We start from the raw sequence: 23,767 nt of genomic DNA, 5'->3' as shown, positions 1-23,767 counted from the left end.
TACTGGAGTGGTTTGCCATTTTCTTCTCCAGCTCATTGTAGAGATGAGAAAACCAAGGCACACAGGAGTAAGTGATTTAATCAGGACCACACAGCTTGTGTGTCTGAGGCCAGATTGGATCTCAGGAAGAAGAATCTTCTTGACTCCAAGTCTTACCTATTGTGCCACCTGATTACTTTTATATAGAAGATTAGCACACTGAAAAATAGCTATATATTGATTGGATCTCCAAGATATTCCAGACCTGATACACAACTCTAGAAGGTTCCACATTACTCCCTTGCTTTCATGAAATATAATCTCTAACAGAGGGGAGCACCTAAGCAAGGTTCAGTTGTTATGTGCTTTGTTAAGGTAAACTGAAGTCTATCACAATTATAATAAGTTTTGCTTTGTTTTTGTTTTTTATTTAGGGCAAGACCAGTAAGCAGGAGGAAAAATTTTAGGCAGGCATGAAGTTAGAACTAGAATAACTGAGATTAGCAGGGTCAGCGGTATGTATAGGGAATTCACAGGCTGTGAGGGTAGGTATCTAGAAGCTTGAAATGACTAAAGCTTGAACACACTCAAAGAAAATAATCTGAAATTAGGACAAAAGTCATTAAGAGATATAATTAGGGAAGATAGCTATAATGGTAAGAGACAGAAAGAAAGTCAAGAAGTATACCCAGCAGTCAGGACATCACTGAATCAGTCAACTAGTGATCTCCAATATGAGTGGCAAAGGACCAGCACAAAGTTAGGATATAATAGGACCCCAAGCAAAAAGAGTAGCAGTATAAGGTAAAAGATAAGTAAACACTGACAACAGATACAGGACATTCAGGAGCAGAATCAGTCCAGGGAACTTAATATAATTTTCCTAAGATTGTGTTAGATTATGTTTTACTTAAGTCTTATGGGTGAATGATTTAGCTGAATTAGGAAAACTTACTTAGTACTAAATACCAGACTGTATGATGATACAGTTGTCATTATTATTAACTTAACATTTTCCCAATGTTATTTGACATGCTACTTACTATTTCAACAGAAATTCAGGTCTCCCATAATTGAGACCAGTTTTTGTCTTTGGAGTATCTATGCTGTTAAGAGATATGTCAAGATTAGAACATACAAATCCATTCTCTAATAACTGACTTGCTCAATTATTCCTGGGACAGGTAGGTGGTGCAGTGGATAGAGCACCAGCCCTGAAGTCAGCAGGACCTGAGTTCAAATGTGGTTTCAGATACTTAACACTGCCTACCTGTGTGACCCACCTTGGGCAAGTCACTTAATTCAATTGCCTCAGCAAAAAACAAACAAACAAATAAATAAATTCCTTATTTTAAAAATATTATACATATGTACTAACATGTATATTAACAATCTCCATGCTATAAGTGTGTGTGTGTGTGATAAATGACAAATGATAAAAGTTATTAAAGATTTAAATATTAACTGGACAGAACCAGCCTTTCAACTTGTGGATGGCCAGAGTTGAATAGAGCAGACTAGAGACTGATGAGTCAGGAATCAAACAGAAGTTTAATTTCAAAGTGAGGAAAACAGCTTGCAAGTGAAGAAAGAGGTCTTGCTCACTTTTGGCAGGGATAGAGTTTTTAAGCATGAAAACCACAAAAGACTGGACCACAACATAGGGACTCTTTGGTCCTGTGCGAACAGTGTCCAAGTAATTAGGGACATTGAGCTTTGTGATTCTTCAGCCGAGCACAGTCATAGTTGAATAGTAGGAATAGGAGTGAGGAACTTGATTCAGTTCACTTGGTGCCTGAGGATTGTTAGTTAATATGTCACAGATCTGATTAGTCACTTTCACCTGCTGCATGTCAGCTGCAAAGTGCTCCTAAGAGTTAGGGTTAGGGTCAGAGTTCCTTGGAAAGTAGGAAAGCTCTAACAAATTTAAATAATGTAATCATTAGATTTATCATATCTATTAATATGAAAATCATAAATCTCCATGACAACACTATAAAATGCATTCATTTACCTCATCCCAATCACTTTTTCTCTCCCTCTCCCCCTCCTTGCCTTCCCCCCAAAAAGAAAGGAGCCAAGAGAGAAGCATCATCAGCATCCTTTGAAGCCTGGAAAGCCATGAAAGAAAAGGAAGCAAAGAAAGTAGCTGCAAAAAAGAAAATTGAGGAGAAAAAAATGAGGAAAATTGAAGAAGAGAATGCTGAAAAGAAAGGAGAAGCACAAAGAGTAATGACAGAATTTGATTAGCTTTCGTGAAATTCAGTTTTAATCAGATTTTATCAGAATTAATGATGAAAACTTATCATTTCAGTTGTGTTTTAGCACATAGGATAAATTTGGAAAACAAATAATAGGAAAAGGCATGCTCTCTCATGGCAAGGAGTAAGGAAATATTTCTAATTTTTTTTAGGCTTTTGAAAAGTGGAAAGAGAAAAAGTTGGAATATCTTAAAGAGAAAAACAAAAAGGAAAGAGAATATGAAAGAGCAAAGAAAAAGAAAGAGGAAGAATATTATGCTGAAAAGATAAAAGACAATTTATCAGCAGTTGAAAGATGGTAAAATCAATGATTAAATATTTTAATAATTTTTTAATACTTAATATTTCAAGGATCTATGATTTTTTCATTGAGAGTGCTTCCTCCCCTGCTATGGATTCCAGCATCTTTCTAGCTAATTTTAACACCAAAACATGAATTACTCTAAAGCCATTCTAGTGAGACTCTTCTTCAGATTTATTAAGACTGCTCATAGATCACATAGATAAAAAGTTGCAAAACTCTTGAGATCTTTTCATTCCAACCCTTTCATTTGATAAAGGAGGAAACTTGGTTATATGACTTGCTTTGGGTCAAACAGGTGACAAGTATTAGAGCTGAAGCTCAAATTTCAGGTCTTCTAACTTCTCTGAGAATCTTTCCTCTCCATACTCACATAAAAGAGCTTCCCTTCTTGTGTAGCTTCTGAGAACTTGTGTCATCTCTATACTACAACATCAGAGGAGGTCTTTGAGGAAATGATGGATTTAAAACTTTTAAGAAATAAGTAGACATAGTATTATGTTGTGATAAAAAGACCACATTCATAGCCACATTTGATGTGAAGCTTAGCGGAGAGATTTGTTCTTTCTGGTCTTGGTCAGACCAATTAATTTCTCACAGGTTTCCTTTTTTCATCTATAAGGTGAAGTTATTAGCTATTAATTCTTATAATACATAATACCCACACAGAACACAAAAATGATGAGTTATTACTATTTCAAAATATACTTTTTAAAAATAAATTCGTCATTTCAGATAACTTTATTAAACATATACACAGAGAACTGCAATTGTTGTCTGTCCTTCATTCTCAAAGATGACCATGACATCAGGGTGATTCCATAAAATTCAAGTGAATTGGATTTAAGTGAAGGAGAACTGTGCAAAGTCACCAGCTTCCCTGTCTTCTCAGGAACCATCTGAGTCCAATGGTCAGATATAGATCAGGATGACTGGCGATGGCCCACATCAACTGCAAATATGACAAGGCAAATGAAAAGGAAGAGAAAATGTACCTTGAGAGTTCTTAAATTCTTCTTGTAATATTTCATTCTTTTATTCTATAATAATAGGCATGAGCAGAAGGACTACCTCATCAGACAGAAGATGAAAGAGAAAATAAATGAAAGAAGGAGGCAAGAAATAAGGAGAATTGAAAAAGAAGATAAAGACAAATTGGCTGTTAGTGAATATGAAAGATGGCTGGTATGTGTTCTTTAATATGTTTCTATTTGTTTTTTCAATATTTTTCAATTTGTCATTCGTAATGATCATCTTGTATCTTGTCATGTTAATAAGCAAGTGAATTTTATTAATAAGTCTTGTATTTTTCAAGCATTGTAATCAGTATTTTGGAATGTTCAATTTTACTTACCTATTTGCCTATTATTTATTTCAATAATAAGCACTTAATTGTGTTTATGTGTAGTTCTTAGAACAGGGTGAGTTGGCAGAGGGAGGGTTCAAATGATATGATCTCTGCCTTCTGTGAGCTTACATTCTACCTGTGAGGGGGAGGTTACATTTGAGACATCTACATAAAATAATATGATTATAGATTAGGGTATATTGAAGCCAAAAAAACAGCAAACCAGGCTAAGTATTCTCAAAAAAATTGAGGAGAAAAAAAACCACATATGGATTATGTTATAACATATAAGAAGTTATCTTAAGTCTCATGAAGAATACAAAGATGAAAATGGTATAGGTTTGGTTGCTGGGCTCAGGACAACAGACATCATAGAGAGCTGACATTAAAGCTAGGGCTTAAATGATAAGTAGATTTTTGACATAGAGGGAATTAAAATTCAAGTTGAAGGACTAGAATGAGCTAAGATAAGATCCATAAGGGCAGTCCACTTTGGAAAATAGAGAAGCAGTATGTGCAGAGAGAGCATACGATTGGAAAGGAAGGTTAGAACCAGATCAGGCTTCTTTGTGTGCCAGCCTGAGGCACATGTACCTTTTGGTATTTGAGAAGCTAAAGTAAGAAATCAAAGACTAAGATTTTGAAGCCCGTGAGTGGTCAAGATGATGGTAATGGCAATAATCTTATTGCAGAAATTCAAAAAATCTTTAGTAGAGAGACTGATGGGGAAAATATATCCAGCTTCAATATATGTTGAGTTAAGTTGCTGACTAAACACAAAATGCAGATATCCAGGAAGCAAGAACAAATGTTAGACAATCTCAGGAAGATAGATTGGGAGTAATCAACACAGAGATTAAAGGAAAATGAATAGGAGAGGGTTTTTTGTTTTTTTTAATGTGTAAAAAGGAAAAAAATATAATAGAAACATAAAAAATTCTTACATTGAGGAAATAGGAAGAAGAAAATAGAGATTATTTTAAAAATTAGTAATAGCAAAGAATATTTAGAGCTGGAAAAGATCTTAAGAGACCATCTAATATTATCTCCTTATTTTATAGGATAGCAGGAAAATGCCATGCTCATATGCTCATATAAGTAAACCAAAGGTAGGATTTGAATTCACATTCTTTGACTGCAAATCCAGTGTTTGATCTCCTTTAGCAATAATATTAACCTTATTGGAACATTCAACCTCCTAATCTAAAGTTAGGACCAGGAAAGTTAAGAGTAACTGAAACCAGAGAACCAGAGTTTCAAGTAAAATGTAATCGGTAGTATCCAATCAAGCAGGAATATTGATGTGGATAAGTATATGGAAAAAGCTATTGGATTTTTTAACTTTAAAGGAAGGTTGTTAATCATAAAGATGGCAATTCCAATTGAGTGCTAAAATAGAAGTGCTAGTGATAGAAGCCATATTGCAAAGGATTAAGGAGTGAATGGATGGTGAGGAATTGTAGCTAGCAATTGTAGACTCTTGTAAACCTTGCTGAAGGCAGTTCAATTTAAAAGAAAATGTTAGTTTGATGAATTTAGAGAAGAACATTTTAAGATAAGGGACACTTTTGCATAGTTGCAGGTAGAATGGAAAGAAGATTGAAGATTTGTGGGTGGGTACAAATAATTAATGAAGAAAAGGTGCTTTAGTTCCATTTCAATCATTTCTTCTTGAATTTCCCATCATATTAATCTAAATATGTCTAAAACGAAACATCTTTCCTTTCTCCAAATGGTAGCAATCATTTTCTCAACCACTTGACTCCAAGACCACAGTCACTTTAAATTTTATTGCATATCCCATATTGCTAAATCTAATCAGTTTTAAATTCCCATCAATAATTTCATTCTTCACCTAAACGTTCTTCAGTCTATTATCCAAACCTTTAGATTCATATTCCCAGGAGGCAGCTTATATACTCTGCTTAAAATTGCAGTGACTTCCCATTTGATTTTGAAATAAACTGTAAACATCTTAGTTTGGATTCAAAGCCCATTGTGCTCCAGAAAAATAAACTCTTTTGAGATCAATCTCTTACACTCTGATCAAAGATACTTCTACTCCTGCCAAACTGGTCTATTCACTTGTGCTTCAAACCTACTTTGTGCTTTACTTTGTCAGTGCCTTTGTTCATGATCCTTAAGTACCTATCCTACACCCTCTCTCCTGAGCAGATTACTGTATATCCTGCCAAGGACTAGGTCAGTGGTGTCTTTTATAAAGTTGTCATCTCTGTAACCTATTTTGTTGCTGTTCAGCCATTTTTAAGTCATGTCTGATTCTTTGTGATGCCATTTAACAACAACAACAACAACAAAAAATAAGGAGTAGTTTGCCATTTCCTTCTCTATTTCATTTCATAGTTGAGGAAGCTAAGGCAAATAAGAGTAAAGTGACTTCCCTACGGTGACCTGGATAGTAAGAATTTGAGGCCAGATTTGAACTCAACAAAATGAGTCTTGCTGTCTCCAGACCAAGTACTGTTTCCCACAGTGCCATCTAGCTGCCCTGTCCTAAACAAAGTGATTTTCCTTCCATCTGAATTCCTGAAGCATTTAGTATTCAGAGCACCATTTTCCTTCTCACAGTACCTTACACTTAGTAGATGTCTATTGTATGACTGTTGGGTTGAGTTAAATGGAATTACTAGACTGTAAGCTCCTGCAGCTCAAGGCTTGTTTCTTATGTGTCTTTTGCATTCCTACATCAGATAGTTAGAAAAAAAAAAATCTTCTTGAGTGATAGATAGAATTGGAGTAAGTAAACATGGAGAAAAGGAAGTTACAGATTTAGAGAATAGTATGAGTGCAACGTCAAAAGCAGCACCTGCTCTTAAGTTTGTAAGGGCCTCACCCCAGGGAAAGGAAAGTTAGTATTGAAGGAAAGATCCAAGATGCCATCCTCTCTCCAGTCACCAAGACCACAATCCTGAGGCCATCCCAACTCTGCAGTCTTACTCCCACCACATATTCAATTGCTTAATCTTATTTCCTTGCATCTATCCCTTTCTCTCTTCTCACTCAGCCACTACTCTTACTCAGACTTTCATTCTTTCACCTGAACTTTATTTCATTTTATATTTATATTTAGAATTTTATTTCTCCTAATTGATCTCCCTACCTCAAAGATCTCCCCATTCCATACACCTTTCATATAGTTTCTGAAGTAGTTTTTCTAAAGCAGAGATCCAGAGCCATTTCTTACTTAATAAAGTCCAATTGCTCCCTCAAGGATTAAATATAAATTCCTCTGTTGGACACTTAAAGATGTTCATAGTCTACCCCAAACCTGCTTTTCTAACTTTCTTGCATTTTCCTCTCTTTTCATGTATTCTTCATTATATATTGTTTGATCCAAAGATACTCCAACTCTTGACTCCAGGTATTTTCCCTAGTTGCCCCCCCATTCTGGAACACACTCCGTCTTCCACTTTGACCACTTCCCTCCTGGACATGCTTTAAGTCCCAACTAAAATCCCATCTTCTGCAGTAAACCTTTGCCAACTTATCTTAAATCTAGTCTTTTCCTTTCCTAATTATTTCTTGTTTATAACTTGTTTATACATAGTTGTCTCCCCCATTAAATTTTGAGTTCTTACAGCATCCTTTGGTTGTCTCTTGCCACGTTGTCTGGCTCACAATAGGCGTTTATTAAATGTTTGATTGATGGACAGTGCAAGTTTAAGAGTTGTCTACATAAGATAATTGAAGCTGGGAGAATTCCAATAAATCAGTGGTGTGGGAAGCAGAGCAGAGGACCAGTGGCAGCTTGGGGAATGCCCCCAACTAGAAGGTAGGAACGTGAGAAAGTACCATTAAATACATAGAAATGATAGAAATTATCGTAGGAATGTAGAAGAGATCCAGAATCAGTCCTGGAAAGACAATTGAATAATTTAGTCATATCATTATGGAAAGGGCTATAGGGAACATCAAGTCCAACCCTTTTATTTTATAGATGAGATCTAGAAGAAAGAAATGGCCTTGGCAGGGTTATCCTGAAAGTAATGAGTAGAGCCCAGATGGAAACACAAACCTTCTGAATCCTAGACCTCTTTCTACTATACAACTTTGTTTTTCTTATGTAACCATTTAATTATCTCATCCATCATATCTCATCTAAAAGATCTATTTGTAATTATAAACTGTTGCTATTTTCATTACTCATTCTTCTCTTGAAAATGACCAGATGGTGGAAGCAAAATACTTTTTTATTCTGCTAAGTCTTGCATAAAAACAGCTCAAGAAATCACTAAGCAATAAAAATGTAGGGAGTTTGAATACTTTTATTTTCATTAGGGCTCAGTCAGTGCTTTTTAGGAATGTAGCTTTTTTGGTTTTTAATGGTAAGGGATATCTTTTGAAAAACTGTGAATCCAGCCCATGACCAGCAATAATAATAATCACAGCCAGATAGCTATCCTTTATGTGCATGGGAGGGAGCAGTACCAATTAAAAACTGCATTCCATTTGGAGGCTGGATTTGGGTGTGTGGCCTGAGGCAACTTACTTTGCCACTTCTCATCTCAGGTTCTTTATCTGCAAAAGAAGCAACATCTAAGGCTCTTAAGTGGAGGGTCTTAGAATTTGGTAGATTAGGAAAAGCTTCTGCCACAAGAGGTGACACTGGAGGGTGAGCCTCCAACATGAGGAGGGTTTCTGGTCTGGGCCACAACCTCTTAAAGGAAACTAGAGAGAAGACTGATTCAGGAAATAGGAGGTAGATCACTTGATCTGGAACATTGAGTGTGTGAGCATCTGGACTGAGGTGTGAAATAAGTCTAGAAAAGTAGTCAGAAGCATACTGTGAAAGTCTTTAAATGACTGAAGTGTGAAAAAATTTTAAGGACCTGAGGCATCCACTGAATCCCCTTGAGCAGAGGAGTTGAGTGTTCAGACCTGACTTTAGAAATTGTTTTGGGAGCCACTTGGACAAGGTGAATGGGGAAAAGTGAAAGATAGGAGTTAGGGACACCAATTAGGCAGGTGATCACACTAAGCTCGGCCAGGGGATAATAAAGACAGACAAGAATGATGGATCTGAGAGCTGAGGGAGAGTGAATAGGCAGGAGTAATGCTGAGATTCTAACCCTGGGTAACTGAAATGCTAGTGGTGCCCTGAAGACAAAGGTTCAAGTTTGTAGTGAGAGAAGGGAGTTGGACTTGTAACATTTTTAAATGTCCATTTGGAAACAGTCACAAGAGACCATAATTCGGGAAAACAGTTGAAGCTTGACATATAGGAGCATAGATTTAGAACTAGAAGTGTTTTTAGAGATAATCTAGTTCCAGTCTTGATTTTACAAATAAAGAAATGAAGATTTTTGCCTAAGGTAACAAGTGGTAACCCTAGCCGTCTTGTTGCTGCACTGAGAGTCATCTTCCTACAGATGACAGTTAAATCCAAGGGAATTGATGAGATTACCTAGATGAGGAATAGAGAAATAGGATAAAAGAGTTGAATCATAGGGGCAGGACTTACGATGGTCCAACAGAGGAGACTAAGATGGAAAGAGGTCAGAGCCACATCAAGTGAAAGCAGCATCTGGAAACTGAAGAAGCAGGGAACAATTTTTAAGGAATGAGTTAGTCAACAGTGAGAAAAGCTGCAAAGAGGACAAAGGGAAGAGACTGGGGGGTAAGGGGAGAGATTTATCAATTAAATTATTAGAGTATCTTCAGTGGGAATGGAGGTCAGAAGCAAGAATTACAAATTATTGAGAAGTAGGACATAAGAAAGTAGAAGCAAAAAGAGTGGATCCCTTTCTAGGATTTAAATCTGGCATCAAATATACTCTAACATCAGAACCAGATTAAAAATTGGGAAATATTTAATGAAATAAGTATAAATGCAGTAGAACATAGAAAATGTTAATAGATGATTTTCTGAGTCAGTTTGCAAGGCTCAGGGAATCTTATGTACAGCTTGTTACCCATTTCTCTTTGAGTTTGACCCTACTGATATAGGCTAGGAAGAAGGAAAGAGAAATGTAGAATGACACCTTTAAGAAAAAGTTAGAAGGGGGGAGGCATCATGGGAAAAAATTTTAAGAATGGGGAAATCTGAGCATATTTGTAGGACAGTAAAAATGATGACAAAGATAAATAAAATGAAAGAATAACTAAAATCTGAAGGGAAAACCTAAGATAATTGAAGTGAAAATCTTCATTTAGAAAAAAACTTCAGTAAATTTAAATAGCATTTCAGCTCTTGTAATACAACAGCATATGCTACAATCGTTATCACTATAAGATAATGGTAGGGAGATAGAGCTATCAAGTAATATTTTTAAGGATAGATGGAAAATACCACCATGGCAAAAATGCCTTGAGAAATCTCTTGACCTGCAAAAGAGCATTATGTTGTATCAATACAACAATAGTAATAGCTACTATTCTCATATGTAGCACTTTGTTTTGCCTAAGTCATATTTTGTCCTCACAACAATCCTGAAAGGTGGGTGCTATTATTATTCCCATTTTACAAATGAATGAGACTGAGGCTGACAGAGGTTAACTGTACTTGTCCAGTCACACAGCTAGTATCTGAAGCCAGATTTTAATTCAGGTCTTCCTGACTCCAAACCCTACACTCTGCCATTACTGTGTACACAGAAAAACATAAACAGTCTTCATTATAAAACCATGGATTTCCATTTCAAACTGTTTACTTAAAAAAACCTAATACTGTGCATTGTTGTTAAAGATATCCTTATTTTCTATGTTTTCTCCTAAGTTTTCTTCTGTTCTCTGCTGTGCAATTTATTTGTTTGTTATTTTGTTTATTTGTTATTTTGTTTGTTTTAATTCCTTCCCCTACCCTAAAAAAGGCTACAATTAAAACCATACTTTAAATATTTCTATTAAATCAGTTCTTTCTCAGGACATGGATAGCATCTTCTTTCATATGTCTTTTGTAGTCAGTTATTTATAATACTCAAAATGAATTAATCATTCCAAGTTGTTCTTAGAACAGAATTTCTATTATTATGTAACATTCACATTCATATACCACAACTCCCTTAGCCGTTCTTCAGTTGAAGAGCATCTGTTTTTTTAGCCAATCTAATAAGTATAACATGATATCTCTAAATTTCTTATAAGTTTGGCAAAGTTCTATACATATTTGAGAAACAAGACCTTTTTCTGAGAAATTGTTTATAATTTTTTCCCTGGATTTTCTATTTTCCTGCTAATTGGTTTTAGTTGTACAAAATTATCTGTTTTACATATTACAATGATTTATTTCTTTTGTTTATACATAAATTGTTCTCCTATCTCTAAGTTGAATAGGTAATATGTTCCATATTCTAATTTTCTTGTGACATCTTCCTTTATATCTGGGAAATATATCCATTTTGATCTTTTATTAGTAAATGGTTTAAGATATTGTTCTATGCCTAATTTCTACCAGATTGCTTTTCCATCAAGTTTTACCAAATATTTTACCAAATAGTAAATATTCTTATCCCCCAAATTTAAATCTTTTACATTTGTAAAGTAGAAGGTTACCATAATAATTACCTACTGTGTTCCACTGATCTGGTTTTTATTTCTTAGACAGTACCAGCTAGTTTTGAATAAGTACTGCTTTATAATATAGTTTAAAATCTAGTACTGCTAAGCCTACTTCTTTCATATTTTTTCTCATTAGTTTCTTTGAAATTCTTGATCTTTTTTGTCTTCCAACTGAAGTTTGTTACTTGATAATTTGGATGGCATTAAATAGATTAGTTAGGTAAAATTGTCATTTCTATTATATTGACTTTGCCTACTAAGGAATAATATTTCTCCAGTTATTTAAATCTGACTTTATTTGTATGTTTTGTAATTATGTTCATGTAGTTCCTGGGTTTGTGTACTCTTAAGGTATTTTATACTGTCTACAGTTATTTTAAGTAGAATGTCTCTCTCATTGACTCTTTTTACAGAGTTTTATTGGTGACATATAAAAATGATGATTTTTATGAGTTTATTTTATATCCTACTACTTTGCTAAAATTATTATTTCAACTAACATTTTAGTTGAAGCTTTAATATTTTCCAAATAGATCATCATCTCACTTGCAAAGAAAAAAGATAATGCATTCCCTCATTTCACATTCTGATTCCTTTATTCTTTTTCTTCTCTTATTGCTACTACTAACATTTCTAAAACAATATTGAATAATATTGATGATACATTGTATAGTTTACTGTTTAACTCTTTTAATTAAATCTATTTTAGCTTTAACTTTGAGATTAAAATTGTTACCCCTGCTTTTTTTTATGTCAACTGAAGCATTATAAATTCCATTCCAGCCTAACTATTATTTTAATTATATGTGTATCTTTTATTTTTGTGTTTCTTGTAAACCTTTTGTCATATTCTTAATTTTAATCCAGTCTATCTCCCCAGTCTTCTCTATTCTCCAAATGTTTCAGATTTATAGGTGAATTTGTCCCATTCTTATTTAGTTATAAATAATTACTAATTGTATTTGTCCCCCCCAATCTTATTTTCCTCATCTTTCAGGTGCTGATTGGTGGATTTTTTTTCCTGTTTCTATTTTACCCTCTCATTCTAAAACTGCGGGGCAGTTTTCCTTCATAAATTCTTGTAATATTGTATTTAGACCCTTTTAAAAATCATGCCTTTGAAATAGTATAACTATTCTTTCCTCAATCTGTTCCATATTCTCTTTTATATTTTCTTTCTTTTGGTTTTGTTTTATTATACCTTGGTATCTTATAATGCCATTAGATTTTCCTTTTAGTTCTCATTTTGAAGGAGTTATTCTCAAATTTTTGGATCTTTTTTTTTATTGACTTAATTTGATTGATTTAATTAATAACTGTCTTTGCTGTCATTTCTCCAAACAGGAGAGATCTGTTTGAAGTCCATTTTATGTTTTTTAATAGTATTTTATTTTTCCAAATATATGTGAAGATAATTTTCAGCATTCATTTTTGTAAAACTTTGTGTTTCCAAAACCAAAACCAGGGACTCTACTCTCCAGCAAGTTCCCCAAACCAGCAGTGTCCCTGCCCCTCTGCTGCTTTTTTGCCCAGCCTGGGACCATCTCTGATCATTATCACTGGGCCTGCCATCACTAGAAAATCTCCCCTATTCAGTTGTCTGACCCCAACATTGTAAGCTGAAAATTTGTGCTGTGAGGCTGCCTTCCCAGCTGCTCCCCAAAACTTGTTTGTTGATTCAGCAGTCTGCCCAGAAGTGTTTGCCCTTTACTGCACCAGCCAACCCTTTTCCCCTAGGAATCAGGCTTTTCCCAACACCCTCTCAAATTGGCTTAGACCCCCAACTATTTATTTCTATCATGCATTCATTTTGAAGTGATATTCTGTCTTGGGGGGGAAATTTAGAAAGCCTGGTATTTTCTAATCTACCCACCATCTTCAAATTGCTGGGTTATTAATTTTTGTCTTAAAACAGAGCTTTATGATAGCAAAGCAGGACTATCCGATCACCACAAGGAATTACGAAAAGGTCAGTTGTATTTAAAACAAACTTTACAAAAAATGATAGAAACCAAACAAACATTACTAAATCATTTAGAACTCAACTAGTAAACTCCACTGGATCTGAAATATTATAAACAAAGCTTTTGTCCACAACTGCTCAGTACACAACATTGAGAAAAGCTTAAAACTGGTTTTTAATAAATGCCACCATGTAAAATATTAATGATTGGTAAATTGAGGGTAATCAAAAAGCTTATGAAATATAAAGACGAACTAAAAGAAGTCAAAACTGTATGTGGAAAAGGGCAGCTAGATGTTGCAGTTGATAGAGCATCAGCCCTGCAGTCAGAAGTACTGAGTTTAAATCTAACCTCAGATACTTAACACTTAGACCTGATTACCTCAAGGAAAAAAAAAAGGTGTGAAGAAGCCAAGGTATATAATGTTTTGATGGTTCTGTCTGCTACCACGGTTGTCTTTGTAATTGCCATTATCAAGTATTCAGAAGATGAGCTTATATCCAAGTAAATCATAATCTTGTAAAATATCACTAAAAGTTTAAAAAAAATTCACACCTATTAAATAAACACAGGCAAGACATGACCCTGGTTTTTAGATTTATGCATCAGAAGTTCACAGTCTTTTATAGATCATCATGTTTGGGACAAAGACACCTACCCAAATTGACTACTCAGAGATCACTCATAAAAAGCAGAATTATTTATTAGAATCTCGAGAAGCAGACCCATCCCAGTTTGTGAGCCGAAGTTCACAGCAGGAGAGAGCCACTCCCTTGAGAATGCTTACAGTTTTTATACATTTCAGACAAAGAACCCCCAAAATCCCACTCTCTATATGGTGTGATTGGTCACTAAGTCTTTATTCCCCTATTTGATCAGTGGAATGTAGTAGATAAGGTGATGTACAGCTTCCTCACCATGTATCTTTCTTTGGACAATGGAATGAAGTCCAGACCTTATCTAAAATCACATGCTTCCAGAGAAGCCAAAACTGAGGCCTTTAAGGCTTCAATTAGTTTAGCTAACAGTCTCTGATCAATATGTGCTTGATCTATAAGTTTCCTTTTCCACATAATCATATGATAAATCTCCATAATACAAATAGAGTTCTCAGAATAACCTGTACAGTTGCTCAATTATCTAATAAATGATCATAAAAATATTACCAATTAATTTTGTTGTCAAAAATACTTATCCAAATTACATGGAATGAAAAGTTTTGAAAATATAAAGATGCTGCTGTTCTTGTTGTTCTGTCTGCTACTGGACCCCCGATATCAAGGATGTTCACAGTAAGCATATGGAGGATAATCTATTGCATCTTAATACAACAAAACAGAATTTTTTTTTTCTGTCAGGATGAGTAGTCTGAAAAACACTGAAAATAAAGCAATATCAGGACATTAAAGATCATTTCTATTTGAACTTCATCCAAAAAGATGAGAATGAAATAATAATTATTATTGCTATCCATTTACATAGCTCCTTACGAATTACAAAATGTTTTGTATGCTTCATTCTCAAGTAGATGCTGTTTTTATTCTCATTTTCCAGATGAAGAAACTGATACTCATAGGAGTCACAAACTAATAATTATGATGTGAGGTCTTCCTGAGAATAGACTGAGGTGTTTCCCTGAGTCCAGGCCCAGTGGTCTTCTTTGCTACACTTCCCAAGAGTGAGAGAATGAAAATACGAGAGCAAATAGATATTCCTATAGGCAGCTTCAGAGAGAAGACAGGAACAAGGACTCAATTAGAAAGGGGGGGGGTCACCCTTTTTTCAGAGACTACAATAAAAGAAGAAATAGCAGAGGGAGCTATAAAGCACTTTTGAGAGGTAAAATAGAGAAAAGGGAAGTGTTCACAACTCACAACCTTTTATTCAGGGTACTTGCTCTGCTTTCCTATGAATGGGGCTTGCTGGCCCCATGGGAAGAAAGACTTAATTTATTTAGCAAACAGCACACAGGACACAAGGGTAGATGACATTATCTAATGAGATCTTTATACTTGTTTCATCTTGCTATTATTCTCTGGAATCATCACTCCATTTTCCTGTATTCTTAGGCTGTTGATTACTCTTCTATGTCATCATCCATCCTTTCCTCGACTTTTCAGGAGCTTACCCCATCTTTTATATCTTCTCCCTTTATTCCCACTGCCTTCAAACATGTTTGAGTTACTATTAATAATAATAATTGTTAACTTGAGTTAACCCAGCCAAGCTATCATTCAACATCTGCCCTCTATTTCATTGCCAAATACATAATTATTTACCCTCCCTGCCTCTGTTTCCATACAAACCATTTATCAATTTTTTACACTTGGGCTTTTAATCCTACTTCCTTACTAAATTGTTCTCTTTAACAACAGGCAAGTGCTTTGCCCCATAATAGGCACATCAGAAATATTTATTGAGTTGAATTGGATGACAGACCGTGTCACAGATGTCCTCAGGAAATTGCAATTAATTAGCATTTTAAGTCATATATTTAATCTTTGTAACCACCTTCTAATATATGTACACAGTCAGTTTTATTCTTCTAGTTCCAGCTATGTAGCAAGACTTTTTCTTCTCCTAAATTTGTAATTTCTTGATAATAAATTAGGTGCCTAAAGAAGTAGATTAGCTTTTTTCAAACCATAGGATACTATTTAGCTTACCAAATACAGTTGAAATCATTGTTTAGCATCACACTATAAGTAAAAGGATGGTTAATTTGATTGACATTGGCAGCACATTTGGATAATAAGACTGTTTTTGACATCATAAGCAAACACATGCAGGCAGTAGTATTCTGCCCAGATGAAATCAAATTTAAAAAAAAAAGGAAAAGAAAATATATATATAGGTATAGACATAAAATATATGTAGCCATATAGTTGTGTCTGTATACAATCTAATCAAAGGAAAAAACAAAATAGAAGTTTTAAGGAATATATGGATTGTCAGAATAAAATCAATCTTTTTCATCTATTAAATTATTTTACCTATATAATATTACTTACATAAAGATATAGTTCTTTTTTAAATTTGATTTCTTCTGGGAAAAAATGTTCTTTGTATATGAATCAAACACAGTCTATGACAATTTACCTGATATTTTTTGTTCATTCAGATATCTCTGTGTATTTATATGTAGTTTTAATATTTATCCATTAGCAAAATTGTTACCACTATATCCCCATTTCAATGGCCTTTTGTCCAGAATTATAGCTTTTCTTTTTATAAAAAACAACCAATTCTAAATACACTGACCTTTTCTTCCTACTCACCACCTAGAATAAAAGGGAAAATTTAAAACTTTTTATTAATTGGTAAAAATGTAATGCACATATGTATCCTAAATCCCTACTAATTAACAATATTCCATTATAGTAAGTTAATCTGTAGAGCAGTAAAATATCCTTCATGATTCATCAGTGTTCAATTACATTTGGCCAACCTGAGTCTGAGTCTTAGTTCTAGAACTTACTAACTGGGAAAACTTGCACGTCATTGAATATCTCTGAGCCCTCTGCTTCCTCATCTTAAAATTAAAATACTAATTTTTGCATTATGACCACCTCCTAAGGTTGTTGCGTAGGTTAAAAATGATAACATGGGTAATTCAATTTAAAATTGTAAAGCCCTTTATGTAATAATTATTATTAGCATTACAGAATAGTTACAGCCTTCTGTTTTATTTTTAGGAGAAGAAAGAAAGAAAACAAAAACATGAGAGAAAACAAAAGAAACATCATGTTCTTTATTCATCTGAATCATTTCCTCGATGGAGTTCTCCAAGAAAACTTGCACCATCAAAACATTATTGAGAATTCTTCCAATCCTGCCCAATCCTTATTTAACAGTAACCAGTTTAAAAGGGGTTTCTGAACATACTTTTGTATATTTTATTTTAGAATAGGAATTCTATTTATATTGCAATTCCAGAAGACTGCTGTAATACAAAAAGTAGTTTGGAGTTAAATGATGAAAGCACTGTACAGGGTATAGTTAAGCAGGTTGCATCAAAAGCCAAGAAGTAGATTTCCATTTAGACAAAAAAAAAAAAAAAAAAATCTATCATGTCCTTAAAATTCTTCACGGTTTAGACGACTTTAGTTTCTGATTTCTTTATGAAACAGAATCTTTTTTTTTTCTTTTGCAAACCCTCAAGGTACTATTATCATTGAGGCACTATTTAAATATGTGAATTGATAGTACTTTCAGGTCTATTTTTTCATATTTATTTATTAGAAAATATATGTAACATTTTCTTTATTTTAAAGCTATTGTATTTGCACTGAAGAATTTTGAAACTATGCCAAGTTAATTTTTGGTGAGTGAAGATTGCTCTATCAAATTAATAATTCTCAAATCTTCTCTTTTAAAAAAAAATCATCGTGCTATTTCCCCTCATTGTCCCCAAACAAACTTGCAGTTTTTAAAAATAAGTGCACTTTTAACACCTTTGTTCTAGGTTCAAGTGACAATCACAAATAATTTTTTTTAAAACCCCTCTTATTCCTTCCAAACTCTTTCTTGTTTTATAATTATCCCAGAGAAACTAAGTTCTCTAACTATAGTGTTATCTTTATTTGTCAAGAAAATTCCATAGAAGTTCAAAGATCGTGCCATTAATAATATTTTTCAAGAAGGCAGTAAATTTGACACTGGCAATTCTTGTGCCATCTTGCCTGGTCCTCCTTGTGACTAAGGGCAAGCATTTCTTTTCCTGCATACAATCACAACCCTTTGGATTCATTAGCATCTTAAAATTGGTAAAGGGGTCTCCTTTTCTATGCATTCAAAATTACAGTGTTGCTTTAGTCCCGAATGGAATACATAGAAAATAATAGGAAAATTGTAAAATCTAGCAAGATTTTGGTATTAAAACAGCTTTCTAAAAAGTAGTTGGACTCTCACAGCCAAAGAGCTAGTCTAACTGTCCAAAGAAATTCATACTGTGAAGAAATTGGTGGTTTTTAAAATGATGGTACACCCATCCAATGTAGTTATCACTTGTTGAATGAAATTAGGATTTCATAATATCGATTTTATATTCAAACTTTTACACAACTGTGACAATATTACAGACTAGTAGTTGCTCTTGGGCTAGATTTTCCAGTAACACTGCAAGTTAAAAACATTATTCATCCTTCATACTGTCATCTAGGAGTTTAGACTATGCACTGATGATTTTGATCATTACATAAGATGTGTGAAATATTTGCAAAGTCAGTAGCACTGTTTTGGGAATTAACAATATGTTTTAAGGAAAAGTGTGTTATCTGTGATATCATCTGAAGGATATCACTGAATTCTGAAAAAGATCAAGTTAACCAGAAGCTAGCATATTTGAGAGAGAAACATAAATACTATGGTGCCAGTTGTGACAAAGATTCAGTTTCAATGTTAGCAGTATGTTCTATTTGGGACTATATAGCTTTCTTTTTGTCTGTGAGATTTCCTGGTTGTAATAAAATATAGTAGGCTTAATATTAAAGATTTATTTAAATCTTCCTCAGAATTTTGTGAACTCCCCTATACTTAATATTAAATTTGTATTTTTTTTTCAGTTTTCTGGCCTCATTATTTATTGACTTTCCTTTTTCTGTGAAGGGTTCCACCATTTCTCCATTTGCCCAGGTTTTCAGTCTCAAAATCATCCTCAACTTTTTCATTCTCCCTCATTTTCCAAACCTTGTCAGTTTTACATAGTCTTTCTCATACCTATTTTGTGTCTTAATCCAAACCTTCATCAGCTCCCACTTAAATTATTGCCTCCCAACTGACTTTCCGGCATCCCTCCCCTCTCTTCCCTTTTTAACCTATCTTCTATAGAGCTTCCAAATTGCTATTTCTAGCCTAACAGGAGACTCCTGTTAAGATCATTATATACTTCAACAATAATACTATATGATGCTCATTTCTGATGGACATGGCCATCTTCAATAATGAGGTGAACCAAATCAGTTCCTATAGGGCAGTAATGTACTGAACCAGCTACACCCAGCGAAAGAACTCTGGGAGATGACTATGAACCACTACATAGAATTCCCAATCCCTCTATTTTTGTCCGCTTGATTTTTGATTTCTTTCACAGGCTAATTGTACACTATTTCAAAGTCCGACTCTCTTTGTACAGCAAAATAACTGTTTGGACATGTATACATATATTGTATTTAACTTAAACTTCAACATATTTAACATGTCTTGGTCAACCTGCCATCTGGGGAAAGGGATGGGGGCAAAGAGGGGAAAAGTTGGAACAAAAGATTTTGCAATTGTCAATGCTGAAAAAATACCCATGCATATATATATATATATATATCTTGTAAATAAAAAGCTATAATAAAAATTAATTAATTAATTAAATAGTTAAAAAAAACAAGCTGTTAGACTAGAGTCAGTCTCTTCAAATTGATTTCATATTCTCTGTTCACACATTATATATTCCAGACAAATTGGTCTAATTGCTATTCCCCCACATAATGATGTTTCATCTACTTCTTGCCTTTTGAAGGCAAGGTTGCAGAATGATTTCTGTTCCTTACTTCCAACTCCCAGAAACCCTCTTTTCCTCAAGCCCTGACTCTAGTAACCTGTGACTGTTAAGCCCTTCCTTAAACCCCACTAGCTAGTACTGTACTCCCATATTGGAGAAATTATTTTCTGTTTGTTTATCTGCATCTATTTTTTTTTATTTCCTAAGTAGAATATAAGTTCCTGGAGAGCACCTAGCATAACACTTTGCACCTATGTGCTTAAATGAGTTTTTGAATTTAGTTGAATTGATTTGAATGAATCTCTCTGACCCCTTTGTGTGGGAAACAGACCATCAAGAATTTTAAGGATGGATTCTGTGACATCACTATACATCTGGACTGGACAGAGGATTGCCCATTCCCCATCCCATCTGCAAAGGCTATATTGCCCACGTGCTGAGGACATTTGAGGAACAAGGTAGATTTTTATCAATGGAAAAGATTTTTTTTTAATTTTGTGTTATTAAAGGAAATCTTGTGAGTAGGGCAAACAGGGGAGTCCCAAACCCTTAAAACAAACTTCCGTTATGTAATTGACAACTTATTTCTTATTTAACAATAACCTGTGCTTCAATCATACAAATGCAGCAGTATTCCTCCCACCCTTCAGAAATAAACTTAAAACATGCAATTAATATTTTCTCTTGAAAGCCTCAAAAGAAAATAAAATCCCATCTTTAATTTTTTTAGCCTTAAGACCTTTTTACATTATTTATGAAATAATTCTTTTTTGTTGTTATAACTTTTTATTGATAGAACATATGCCTGGGTAATTTTTTACATTATCCCTTGCACTCACTTCTGTTCTGACTTTTTCCTTCCCTCTCTCCACCCCCTCCCCCAGATGGCAAGCAGTCCTATACATGTTAAATAGGTTACAGTATATCCTAGATACAATATATGTGTGCAGAACTGAACAATTCTCTTATTGCACAGGAAGAATTCAGAAGGTAAAAATAACCTGGGAAGAAAAACAAAAATGCAAACAGTTCACACTAATTTCCCAGTGTTCTTTCTCTGGATGTAGCTGCTTCTGTCCATCATTGATCAATTGGAACTGAATTAGATCTTTTTGTCGAAGAAATCCACTTCCATCAGAATACATCCTCATACAGTATTGTTGTTGAAGTATATAATGATCTCTTGGTCCTGCTCATTTTACTTAGCATCAGTTCATGTAAATCTCTGCAAGCCTCTCTGTATTCATCCTGCTGGTCTTATCAATAATATTCCATAATACCACAATTTACCCAACCATTCTCCAATTGATGGACATCCATTCAATTTCCAGTTTCTAGCCACTACAAACAGGGCTGCCACAAACATTTTGGCACATACAGGTCCCTTTCCCTTCTTTAGTATCTCTTTGGGATATAATCCCAGTAGTAGCACTGGGATCAAAGGGTATGCACAGTCTGATAACTTTTGGGGCATAATTCCAGATTGCTCTCCAGAATGGTTGGTTGTTCACAATGCATCAGTGTCCCAGTTTTCCGCATCCCCTCCAACATTCATCATTATTTTTTTCCTGTCATCTTAGCCAATCTGACAGGTGTGTAGTGGTATCTCAGAGTTATCTTAATTTGCATTTCTCTGATCAATAGTGATATGGAACACTCTTTCATATGAGTGGAAATAGTTTCAATTTCATCATCTGAAAATTGTCTGGTCATATCCTTTGACCATTTATCAACTGGAGAATGGTTTGATTTCTTATAAATTAGAGCCAATTCTCTATATATTTTGAAAATGAGGCCTTTATCAGAACCTTTTAACTGTAAAAATGTTTTCCCAGTTTGGAAGTAACAATTCTTTTTTGTAAACTAAACTATAGAAACAATTTGCTTTTTTTTTCTTTACTTGATTTTTGTCTTCAGCAAGTCACAAACATTGGAGTGTCTTATTGAGTATAATGCACTGGCCTAGATCCTATGGGAGATGCAAAGATAAATGACACATGGCCGCTATTTTCAAGGTATTTAAAAAATATGCATTTGCCACAAGAGGTGAATAAATTGTACTATCAGTTCAGGTAAAACTGAGTCCCCTTCAGGAAAAAAGACTTTGTGGAAATAAGTGGCATTTGATGAATCACTTCTCACTGATGAGGCAAATTTTTGTTAAAATATTCTAATTAAACATGTAAATTTATAAAAGCTTATCATATGATTGCTTATCTTGAAAATAATTAACTTTTAAAGAAATGAGAGGTGTATGACAAGATTACTAAAAACTATGTTAGCAGTATAATAATGGATGAAAGGAAGCATTAATACCAAAAACCACACTATTAAATATTTCCAAGGTTCCAAAAGTACCAATAGCAGGATAATGAATGAATTACACAAAGTGTCTTGATATGACACTGGATTTTAAAGAAATTTTCAGAAAAATAACTGTCTGGGAGGAGAAAAAAAACTACTCATGTTTTAAAAGTTTGAGGGTCAGAATTTTATTTCACTTCTAAAATATGAGATATTTTCCCCAAATACTTGAATTACATTGAGTCTGATTTTTTTTTCCCTCACAGCCAAAGCTATTTCGCAATAGTAAGCTTAAGTAGATTCCTGTCAACTTTTCTGTAATATTTGACATAGACCCCCAATCCTACACAGGTACTGTTAAGTGCAGTGTTATTACTGATGGCTTTCTTCCTTCAACAGTAACCTGAATCTTACTCTTAGCTGGGTGATAACATTCCCACTTTAAAATTAAAATAAGTCATTCTCTATACTTCCATTTAGACTGGGGCAGGGGGAGACATGAGGTTTTGTTTCCTTCTAAAGAACATAGAAGGAATTGCCCTGGAATGGAAAAATGGCAAAGTTGCAATGAGTTCCTATAATAAAGAAATTTTTTTGGGGGGGGGAGGGCAATTAAAGACAAGAGTCACAGAAAAGTTCCCTAAATTACAACCCTAGATACCCATGCTATAACCCGAATATGATTACTTACAAAGATCTTGATTGATTTTTTTCTTCACAAAGTAAAATGTCTTAAATGTATTTTTATAGATCTTATATTAAAGAGAATAAAATGTAAATGCTATCCACATGCTAATATTTATGGATTTATTTGTGGTCTCTTCCAGCTCTAAAATTCTATGACTCAGAGATTGAAATGTATTTAGATTTTGGACAAATTGTTATGTTAGACAAAAACTGTTTAATAATAATATCAATTAATTTTCCCCTCTCACTAGTGTTTAGGAGAGATGTTAGGGTTTATGGATGTTTACCAGAAGATGAATATTAAAAAATGTGTCTCATATTGGTGCTATTGATTTACTCTGATGCTTAAGTTATTAAAAGCAATAACCAAAGAATATTTTACTTCATTATGTAGTGATATTGGCTCTACATGCATGACTGATATTTAAAGTAATTCTATTATAAATACTTCTTTAAAATTATCATTCATTTCCTAATTATATATAAATCATTTTTTCCATATGTAGAATTTACATAATTCCTATTGTACCTTCATATGTCTAATATAACTATGTATATATATATAAGAAAGCTAGGTGACTCAATAGTAGAGCACTAGACCAAGAATCAAGTTCCAAACCATACTTTCTTTTCCAGATTATACTATCCCCCTCACAGATTACTTCCCCAATCTTTTAGCTTCTTTTTTATTTATTGTATTCAACTATTAGAATATAAACTGCTTGCAAAGGAGTTTGGACTACAGCCAAACATCAACTATCTAGGAAAATTAAGCATTCTCTTTCAGAGGAAAAAAATAGAAATTCAGTGAAATAGAGGATTTTCATGTATTTTTGATGAAAAGATCAGAGCTGAACAAAAAGTTTGATCTTCAAATACAGAACACAAGAGAAGCATAAAAAGATAAAAAGG

The 23,767-nt window shown here is 33.9% G+C and overlaps 1 protein-coding gene across 8 annotated transcripts in view; it reads left to right on the top strand.

Annotated features, from left to right (window-relative positions):
• The window catches only part of MAP9 (microtubule associated protein 9), a 56,600-nt gene extending 37,665 nt beyond the window's left edge, over nucleotides 1-18,935 (top strand). For 5 of the 8 annotated variants that reach the window (XM_031943365.1, XM_023505914.2, XM_012552156.3 and 2 more), the window contains 6 exons: nucleotides 2,050-2,208; nucleotides 2,393-2,538; nucleotides 3,594-3,726; nucleotides 4,951-4,998; nucleotides 13,323-13,376; nucleotides 17,067-18,935. In XM_031943365.1, the coding sequence (XP_031799225.1) occupies nucleotides 2,050-2,208; nucleotides 2,393-2,538; nucleotides 3,594-3,726; nucleotides 4,951-4,998; nucleotides 13,323-13,376; nucleotides 17,067-17,189 (663 nt within the window). In that variant the 3' untranslated portion in view covers nucleotides 17,190-18,935. The remainder of the gene's footprint in view (nucleotides 1-2,049; nucleotides 2,209-2,392; nucleotides 2,539-3,593; nucleotides 3,727-4,950; nucleotides 4,999-13,322; nucleotides 13,377-17,066) is intronic. The other 3 variants (XM_012552157.3, XM_012552158.3, XM_012552159.3) reach the window with 3 other exon arrangements.
• Nucleotides 18,936-23,767: the final 4,832 nt, after the last annotated feature.

Source organism: Sarcophilus harrisii, chromosome 6 (genome assembly GCF_902635505.1).
Source record: "Sarcophilus harrisii chromosome 6, mSarHar1.11, whole genome shotgun sequence".
Taxonomy (NCBI): Eukaryota; Metazoa; Chordata; class Mammalia; order Dasyuromorphia; family Dasyuridae; genus Sarcophilus; species Sarcophilus harrisii.
The sequence above is the reverse complement of the archived record's forward strand: the minus strand, read 5'-3'. Positions and strand labels throughout refer to the sequence as shown.